The sequence below is a fragment of the Trypanosoma cruzi genome, genomic scaffold (assembly GCF_000209065.1).
Source record: "Trypanosoma cruzi strain CL Brener 1047053516331 genomic scaffold, whole genome shotgun sequence".
Lineage (NCBI taxonomy): Eukaryota > Euglenozoa > Kinetoplastea > Trypanosomatida > Trypanosomatidae > Trypanosoma > Trypanosoma cruzi.
Genome location: NW_001849465.1, coordinates 87,515 through 96,443, shown reverse-complemented (window position 1 = coordinate 96,443; position 8,929 = coordinate 87,515). Strand labels below are relative to the sequence as shown.

Sequence of the window (8,929 nt, the reverse complement as noted above, 5' to 3'; positions counted from 1 at the left end):
ATGATGATCCAGATAAAAGAAACAAATGATGTGATCGATAAATGGCTTAGACTTTGGATGGTAGCGGGGCGTGTTAAATGTCATCTGAAGGAGGGACCTCACCACACGAAGGTGAGGATGTGTTTCGAATTCCCGGTCAAAGTGAAGAAGAGGACGACTGTACTTCAAACAGTTTCCCGCCATCCGAAGCTCATCTGCAGTGTGCACATTCGTTAATTGCAGCTTCACACTGGGGCCGTGAGGGGACTGGGCAATCCACATGTAACTAATGTCATGCCGGTGAGCCTCAATTAAAAGGAAACTATTGCATTGATGAAGCGAGCAAAGCTCCACCAAATCATCCCCAAGTTTATGAGTTCGACCAATTTTGGGATGTTCCCGCGAGTGTGGCATCAGGCCACGAATGTCCGTCAGCAAATGACGATCTTTACTGGAGATGCTGCGTAAACCAAGAACCAGACACTTCTGTCGATTTGTCATTCGCTTGTCCGTAGTCGCGCGTTTCAGTTGCATCTCCCCTATCATGGACTCTCCCCCCTCGCCCCCTGTCGATGGGAATGTGTTGGTCTCCTTCTCCTTTTCATCGCATTCCCCTCGCTGACGTTTCCTTGCCCTCACCATCGCTTATTTCCCTTGCGTGCCTGTTCTCTTTCCTTCTCTCTCTCTCTCCCTCTTTTGAGTGCGTGGGCGCTCTCCGCAAAGTATTCGTCCATGTGCCAATTGACGGGGAATGGTGGGTTTAAAAAGCAAAAGCAACCAGGAAAAAAAATATAAACAAAAGATTTACAGCAACATCCAATGACGCCACCGCTGCAGCCCAGCACACCCAACGCTGGCAACAGCATCAAAAACAACACAGAAGTTAACGGCGCATTACTGGAACTAGCATGATCACAAGACAAGAAAAAAAGCAACAAAAAAGAGGCGTTACCCCGGCCACACAACCAATCGTACACCACACGGTGCTACCAAACTTCTTTTTCGTTGGTTTTCACTGAAAAGGAAAGGAAGCAAGCGGAGGCAGAGCCGCCGCTAGACAACGTTAAACTGGACAAGGAAGAACCCCACAAGGGAAATGATGAGCACACAACAACATACATTCATAAAGGTGTTCAGCGGTTTTTTCTCCCTCATAAACTTGCCAATACGGCGGTTAACATTACGCAACCGCTCTACTTGAGTACTCATATGCTGTTCTGTCTTATCCAACATTCGATTCTGCATGTCAATCTGTGCACCAATCTCAATCGCCAAGTTGTGCAATCTCCCCACCCCTGCCTTCAGTCGATCCAACCCCTCATCTATCTTGGCATCCTTTGCCGCAATTACCTTCATCGTCTCCTTTGTATCTTCATGCTCCTCTAAGCGCCCGCCACCCACGGTATTATCATGCAATTCAATGCCCTCGTTAGGATCTACATGACCACCTTCGCCCGTTTGCGTTCGTCGCAGCATCAAAAGTTGTTGGCGTAGTTGTGCCTTGCGTCCAAATTGCATTTCTTCGCCAATATCCAAGCCTTTTTCGTCCACTGAAGACCGCCGTTGGTCCAAATCCCGCACCAGTTCAAGTGTGGAGAGGCATTCATTATATTGAGCCCTCCGCTCATTGAGTTGTTTTTCCAAAAGTGTTACTTTTCTCCTGCTTGGCTTTTTCTTTTTGTTTTCTTGTGCAAGAGCGGTTTCAGTGGCGTCCACAAATTTTTTAATCTCCTCAATGAGCGTCTCCATAGTGCGTATGTCTTTACGAATAGCATAACACTCCTCAATGGCAATGCGATCCTGGCCGTGCTGCTTCAAACCTTCGTTGCGGCTTTTGATGGCCTCTTTCGTTCGGGTGACACAGCGGATGAACGCCAGCGACAAGTCACGCAGCGGATCGCCCGTAGACTCCTCCTCCTTCTCATCTTCGCGACCGGCCCTACTCCGTATGCGGCGGATACGTTTGATGGTTTCTCGCAGCGTGGAGCGCATCAAGCCATCGCTGCTCGGCAAATATTCTGCCATCAACCACCCTAACCACCGTCACTACCACTACCACTACTACTAGAGATTCCTCATCGACAAGCGCATCGATGACAGAAAAAAAATATCCACGACACGACAAAAAGAGGGAAAAAATTAAAAAAAAAAAAAAAACCGAAGAGGGCATTGTCACAGTCCTTATATTCACAGTCCAAGAGACTATTTTCCCTCACCATATCCTCCCCCAGTGAAAGAACTCTATCATTCTCATTTTCCTTGCTCCTCTCTCGGGAAGAAGGGCGCGAAAGTTTAAAATGCTCAGTGCGAGTCAAGCAGCATGACATCCTCGTTCTTAGATAGTTAAAAAGAGTTACACAGCATGGTGAAGTTAAATACGACACTTCCTATTTTTCGTTGCTGATTGTATTTTTTTCTTTTTTCCTATTTTTTTTTTTCCCTTTTTCTCTATTTATGTTTTTTTGTCCTTACGAGAACCCATTCCCCGAAAGCAGGAAAAAGCCAATCACCACACACCTCCGCCATTACCTGGATGACGGTTGAATGTTCCAGACTCACGGAGATGGCGCAGTGGGGCGTCTGCAGAATCACTTTGTAGCATTCGGTTGACAGTCTGTGGCATGAAATTCCTCTGTGGCTGCTGCTGCTGCACGGGTGGTGGTGGTGCGTAAGAGCTGTACTGCATCCCCTGGTGGAACATTCTTTGACCACGCTCCTGCAGCGACCAATTTGCGTTTGTGTAATCCACTGTGTGACCTGGCTGTGAGCCCCAATGTTGGCCTCGACTTATTTCAGAGGTTCCACTCATTCCACCAAAGGGTCTAGCAGTTGTCGTCTCCGGACGATAAAACTGCTGTTGAAGTTGCGTCGCCGTGGGAGGTGTTGGGGGCTTACCCGCTTGCCCAGAAAATGTATAGACTCCCATGTAATCCGCAGCGGTTGCCATAGTACGAGGCGGTAAATTCACAGACTCCTCCACAATTCTGTCAATTTCAAGCACGTAGTACTTGATAGAAGGCACCTCCATCAATTCTTCCTCCGGAAGTGGTGGGATGACGGCTTGAACAATAGCAGTGTCCTGCTGCATGGTGGGATAAGCAATATCTTCGCTCTCATTGTTCATGTTGTGAACGTTAATAGAGTCTTCTTGAATATCATGCATCAGATCTACAGCATCATTTTCCACATGAACGACTTCTGCAATGTCCTCATGTGACTCTTCCGGTTGGATATTCATAACCACATTTTCTGTCTTCCTTCGTACAACATCGGCAAAGGAAAGTGAACTACCTCCCTTGACCCAACTGGTGGTAGTAGCCACCTGCACTTTCTGCTGTTGGGAAGGGCCATTCGCGGCCTGAACACGTTTCGGATGTGTCTCATCCGCCCTGCGCCCTACAGACGCCTTCTTTATGGCATCACCAGCTGCAAACTTACGTTTATTCTCTTTGAGTGGGCGCTGACGGCTAGGTCCCTTTACTTCGCCTTTCGCCTCACTCACCCTGTTCTTGAAGTTCATTTACGCTCGTAAACTTTTCTTTAGGATCATTCGCATTAAAATTTTAAATTTTCCAACACGATACACAAAAGAAACACAAACACACACACACACACACACACAAAAAAAAAAAAAAAAAAAAAAGAGCGTTCCTCATGACAAATGAACAACACAAACCATCTCATTCACGAAGAAACCAACAGGCACAAAAATGCCCGTAAAATCCACCAACACACACAAACAGAGCACGCAGGTGGCGCTGTAAAAAACAAAAAAAACGCAACCCAAATGTTGTACCAGGAGATACCCAGTCATGCGGCGATCATCTTGCTTCCCATTGTAAGGAAGTCGGAGTGCTCATCCGTGGGGTCACGCGAGACCTCCGTCTCAGCCCAAAGGTCTGGCGTCAGGAAGCCGTAAGTCTTGCGCAGTGCATAGAAGGTCGCCATGATGAAGTTGCCACGCGTGCGGGTGTTGCCGCAGGAGCTCGTGTACACGTCCTCAACGCCGGCAAACTCAAGAATCTTCTTCGGGACGGGTGCCGCGACAATGCCAGCACCACGCGGCGCGGGGATCAGACGGACGGACACGGAGCCGCATTTGCCAGTCACCTTCATCGGGATCGTGTGTGGCTCGCCAATCTTGTTACCCCAGTAGCCGCGGCGGATGGGAACAACGTTCAGCTTGGCAGCAATCATGGAGGCGCGGATGGCAAGGGACACCTCTTTGCCGACGCGGGCGCCCACGCCGATGTGGCCGTTGCCATCGCCAACAATGTTGAATGCCTTGAAGCGCGTGCGCTGGCCGGCCGACGTCGCCTTCTGCACAGGGACAATCAGCATCAGCTCGTCACGCATGTCACTCTCCTTGATGAGCTGGTCCACAATCTGGTGCTCCTTGATGGGCATCGAGAAGAGGAAGATCTCCTCCAGAGAAGTGATCTTCTGCTCCTTCACAAGACGTCCGAGCTTCGTGCAAGGGACCCACTCCTCCTTCTCGTTGCTGCCTCCGCGGCCTCCACGGCCTCCACGGCCGCCGCGACCTCCACGGCCACGGCCAAAGCCGCGCTGTTCACCAGAGGGTGCGCGTTGGGCATCAGCCATTGCTGTCAGGTATCTCCTCAACAAGCGGCTATGGAAAAATTGTTCATGCCACAGTAACAACAGAAACAAAGAAGCATGTGGCGTCAGAAACAGTCACGTCAGGAAAAAATCTAGTGGAAAAAATGGCCAAATTTATATCCATAGAAAAATTAAGGAAAAGATTATGTATGAACAATAATAATAATAATTAAAAAAATTGATTCCCCTACGGCCTTTAAATGACTTATATCCACTTGCACTCGGGTAGAAATAATTTGCCACTCAATTCTGTCGTCTTTCTATGAATAATGACTCAATATGTATTCGCGTGACGCGCCAACCACGAAGACTCTTCGTGCATAGAGACAACAACAACAACAAAAGTGTACGAAAACCTTTTACAGCTTTGTTTCTCCCTCCAGTGGGCGCAAGAAGTTGCCAGGGACAAGTCCTTTTTGTACTGGCCGTTCAGCTGTGTCCATATGAATTGCTTCACACCATCCATTCTCTGCATATTCTTCAATTAAAAAACGGTCCCCTGCCTTAAATCCAATAAAGCCTTCCCGATCCGGTGACTCGTAGTCAAAAACAGCAACAAAAAGACGCCCGCCCTTACCGCTCTTATTGCCCATAGAATCCAAAAAAGATGCCGTGTAATCCGTGGAAAATTCAGAAGACACATCGTCACTACTTAACTCCCCACTCTGCGAAATTCTGTTCTCTAAGCTTTCTTCATCACTGGTGGTATGCATACCACGTTTCTGATGATGAGTTGCTCGCCGCTCATTTGCATCGCGGTAGCGCCTTTGCAGACCGTATAGCGTTTCCATTAATAAAAAAAATGCGGATATCATAAGCCAGCCTTTCCATTTGTGTGTCCCAGGAACTAATCCCCGGCTCGCCACCTCCTTCTTGGCTCTTGCGACCGTCTCTTGTGTCACTTTGCGTGAAACATTATCCTCTTGACTTTTGACAAGGGATTTCAGAACCTTAACGCTGTAGTAAGTCCCGAGTCCGACACCAAACAGCTCAAGACCTGAACGCATCAGTTGAATTAGGGTCTGCAACACGTGACCAGCAATCTCAATGGCCGAATGAATGGCAAATTGTCTCCTTTGTTGACGATGCTTTTCAATAGCATCCTTTTCTTCTTTCCGTTCCCTCCGCCGACGTGCCCTGCGGTCTTGAGAAGACTCTTCAATGGCGGGCCTACTAGATACAGCGACCTGAGGTTGATCCGATTGAAGTGACAGTGTACCATTCGCGCCCTGGCCACCGGGTAATGTTGAAAGGCCATTCATTCCCCCTGGCATCCCTCCGTTAATCATGCCGCCCGACATGCCGCCTGTTAACCCCCCCATTGTACCCATACCACCACCATACATAGAAGACATTCCTCCTCCATAATTCCCATACATAGAAGACATTCCTCCCCCATAATTCCCATACATAGAAGACATTCCTCCTCCATAATTCCCATACATGGGAGAGATTCCTCCCCCATAATTTCCATACATGGAAGGCATTCCGCCCCCATAAACCCCGCAGCCACCGTACATTCCTCCTTTAAAAAGAAAAAAAAAAAGGAGCTTGCTACTTCACAATAAATACACATATATATGCATATATAAGAGAAGAAAGCAAAATCCAGGAATATGAGCCAAAATAAAAATAAAAATAAAGCCAACCAGGAGTGTTTCCATTCCCAAAAGCATAACCCATACACGTTTGAACGTATATTAGCTCTGCGCCAACCATACTTGTACCATGACATGATACAAGGTAAAACCTTGGCAAAAAAAAAAAAAAAAAGCAGTTAATACATAAGAATAAGCATAAAAAACTGGCTCTATTATTCACTTGATTAAAGCATCGCATGTTCTACTGTGTCCAGCAAGGTGGAAGGCACATTTACAACTTCCACTCGTCCAGGTTGATCGGTTGTCCAGACCTTTTCGCCTCCCTCAAGGCATCAAGCTTCGCTTGCATTTCGGCTTCAATACGGTCCGTTTCGCGTCGCATTGCCTCAACGTCATCTTGATGTCGCTGGCGTTCCTTCACAAATTGCTCCAATATGGCCCTTCTTTTTCCGCCAAGCTCCTCTGAAGCCTTGCGACGGGCTTCCTCTTGCTCCGCGTTAAACTGACGCCGCGTCTCCTCTTCGTGAAGATTTGTCTGACGTCGGCGCTCTTCCTCAAGCCTTCTGGCATCCTCCTCCCGTAACCTCCGCTCCTCGCGTTCCTTTTCATACGCCTCATAGTCAGCTTGGTTGGCGAGAGCCACTTCTATCTTTTCTTCCGCTCGTTGAAGCTCTAATGCCAACTCCTTCTCGCGCTGCCGTTGACGTTCAAGACGCGCGTGTTGCTGATCCGTTGATTCTTGACGAGCCAATTCCCTCTCTGTAGCCAAGCGACGACGCTCATCCTCGAGCTCCTTTTTCATCATCGCGAGCTCTCTGAGATGGGCATCAAGATCTTCTTGTTGCCTTTTCTGAACTTCGGAGTATGCGGCCATTTTTTGTTTTTCCTCTTCCGCCTTACGAATTTTTGAGGCCATTTCCTTTTCATGACGAAGTAACTCTCCCTCCCACTCCCGTTGAGCGCGTGCACGTTCGATTTCTTCTTCTCGCTCTCTTTCCCGACGCTCCTGCAGTATGCGCCATTCCTCCGCCCGCCGCTTCTCCTCGAATTCTAGCTTCTTCGCATAATCTAGCTTTGCCTTGAACACCTCTTCTGCTTGTCTAAGTTCTTCTTGTTTTCTTTTGAACCACTCTGCAAAACTCTGCTGATTGGCACCCGCGCCACGAAAACCATCTCTGTTGTCCCTTCCGAAAGGAGCAGAGCCTCCGTACGTTCCCTTTTGGTATTGCTTGTAAACGTCCTCAAACAACTTTTCATCCACAGGCTTTCTAGAGGCACCACTGGCAAACGATGGTTTGGGTGCAGGATTTGGAACCCTCGGGCTTTTATTATTTCCCTGCGTCGGTTTTGGTCCGTTGCGCCCGGTTGCATGTGCTACCGGTCTCCTACCATCACGTAAGGCCATTTCTTGATCGTACTTCCTTCGCTTTGTGGGAGATCCAAGTACTTGATATGCATTCAGCACCAATTTAAACACGGCCTCCCCCTCGGGGTTCTTATCTGGGTGAAGCTCCAGCGCCCTCAACTTGTACGCTTCCCGAATACCGTCCTTAGACGCCGTCCTCGGCACTCCCAGAAGGGCATAATAGTCCTGCTGCATCTGCATTTGATATTATGGCCTTACTTGAAACTATCCCCCGCAACAACAACAACAAGGAAAAAAAAAGAAGAGGGGAAAAAATAAAGATATCCCAGCGCATCAAATCACTCACAAGACACGGCAAACCCCAGTCCTTTCGACACTCACCTCCCACCCCCTTTCACAGCATCTTTTTTTTTTTTTTTTTGCGTCTTCCCTTCTTCTTCTTAATGTAAATTCAGTGCCGTTTACACCGCCAGCCGCATCACGTGTGGTGCAACACAAAAGTAAATAAATAAATTATAAGAGATACATTCCTGCGGCAACAAGTGGTGGTGCAAAAGCCCATACCAGTAACAACAAGAAAGAAAAGTTCAAACGCACATGCACGCACAGAAACACACATACACACACAAACAAACAGTAAAAGCAAACAACAAAAAAAAAACCGGTGATTTTTCAATTCATCAATTCTATTCCGTCGTTTCGTCCCTTTTACGTCCACTTCGTTCTATTTCGGCCACAGAAGCCTCCCAATCCATATCATCCAGCAGACGTTGGGACTGTCTCAAAGCCGTTGGAACACGTGAAAGCACGAATGCCAAAGCAGCAAGTATAACCATCGTTTCCCCCCAAAGCCCAATGTAGTCATGAAGAAAATCCAGCCAAGCCAGTATAACACGGTTCTTGTACACGCCCAGTGAAATTTCCTGCCCCCAACCACCACTTCTAGCACTCATGTGACGCATATGCTCCGGCGGCTTCATACCATACAGAAGATAATAGTTCCTGGCCTCTGGATTCACAAGAATATCATACGCATCCTTCAGTTCCTCCAGCGCCATCTCTCGATCTTCTTCTTCCTTTTCATTCTCCTCCACTTTCTTCTTCTTTGCTTCATAAGCCTGTTTTAAATCTGCGGCATCTAAAGACCGTTTTGACTTTGTGTCCTTCGCGTCCAGCAAAACCCCGTAAAGTTCACGATCCACTTGAGAAGCCAGGCGATTATAAGCCAACTCCACCTGTTTGCTTTTGGCCTCACAAGATCGGCCACAATGCACAAGTTGCCCTCGCTGTTTTTGATGCTCCTTATACGCTCGACGAATTTCTTTGCGGACCCGGTAATTTTCTCGTCGCCGCTCCTTATCCG

General features: G+C 47.9%; 7 protein-coding genes across 7 annotated transcripts, besides 10 other annotated features; all 7 read right to left on the bottom strand.

Moving 5' to 3' along the window:
* Nucleotides 1-621, bottom strand: Tc00.1047053503833.69 (ribosome biogenesis protein, putative; the record flags this gene model as incomplete). The annotated part of the gene is made up of 1 exon (XM_800686.1): nucleotides 1-621. A coding segment is annotated over one exon (621 nt), but the record flags the coding sequence as incomplete, so codon positions are not given.
* Nucleotides 1-8,929: a sequence feature (heterozygous, Esmeraldo-like haplotype).
* Nucleotides 646-676: a repeat region.
* Tc00.1047053503833.60 (hypothetical protein, conserved) lies at nucleotides 1,033-2,004 on the bottom strand (the record flags this gene model as incomplete). Its single annotated transcript, XM_800685.1, has 1 exon — nucleotides 1,033-2,004. One exon carries the CDS (start codon nucleotides 2,002-2,004, stop codon nucleotides 1,033-1,035), a length of 972 nt encoding a protein of 323 aa, XP_805778.1.
* Nucleotides 2,113-2,136: a sequence feature (AT_rich).
* Nucleotides 2,389-2,443: a sequence feature (A-rich).
* On the bottom strand, nucleotides 2,486-3,499 carry Tc00.1047053503833.50 (hypothetical protein, conserved; the record flags this gene model as incomplete). Its single annotated transcript, XM_800684.1, has 1 exon — nucleotides 2,486-3,499. One exon carries the CDS (start codon nucleotides 3,497-3,499, stop codon nucleotides 2,486-2,488), a length of 1,014 nt encoding a protein of 337 aa, XP_805777.1.
* Nucleotides 3,573-3,601: a microsatellite.
* Nucleotides 3,602-3,622: a microsatellite.
* Nucleotides 3,790-4,581, bottom strand: Tc00.1047053503833.40 (40S ribosomal protein S2, putative; the record flags this gene model as incomplete). Its single annotated transcript, XM_800683.1, has 1 exon — nucleotides 3,790-4,581. The coding sequence occupies one exon, from the start codon at nucleotides 4,579-4,581 to the stop codon at nucleotides 3,790-3,792; it is 792 nt and encodes a 263-aa protein (XP_805776.1).
* Nucleotides 4,755-4,779: a sequence feature (AT_rich).
* Tc00.1047053503833.30 (hypothetical protein, conserved) lies at nucleotides 4,959-6,119 on the bottom strand (the record flags this gene model as incomplete). Its single annotated transcript, XM_800682.1, has 1 exon — nucleotides 4,959-6,119. One exon carries the CDS (start codon nucleotides 6,117-6,119, stop codon nucleotides 4,959-4,961), a length of 1,161 nt encoding a protein of 386 aa, XP_805775.1.
* Nucleotides 6,223-6,242: a microsatellite.
* Nucleotides 6,472-7,806, bottom strand: Tc00.1047053503833.20 (hypothetical protein, conserved; the record flags this gene model as incomplete). Its single annotated transcript, XM_800681.1, has 1 exon — nucleotides 6,472-7,806. One exon carries the CDS (start codon nucleotides 7,804-7,806, stop codon nucleotides 6,472-6,474), a length of 1,335 nt encoding a protein of 444 aa, XP_805774.1.
* Nucleotides 8,155-8,202: a microsatellite.
* Nucleotides 8,253-8,929, bottom strand: Tc00.1047053503833.10 (hypothetical protein, conserved; the record flags this gene model as incomplete). The annotated part of the gene is made up of 1 exon (XM_800680.1): nucleotides 8,253-8,929. A coding segment is annotated over one exon (677 nt), but the record flags the coding sequence as incomplete, so codon positions are not given.
* Nucleotides 8,632-8,672: a sequence feature (GA-rich).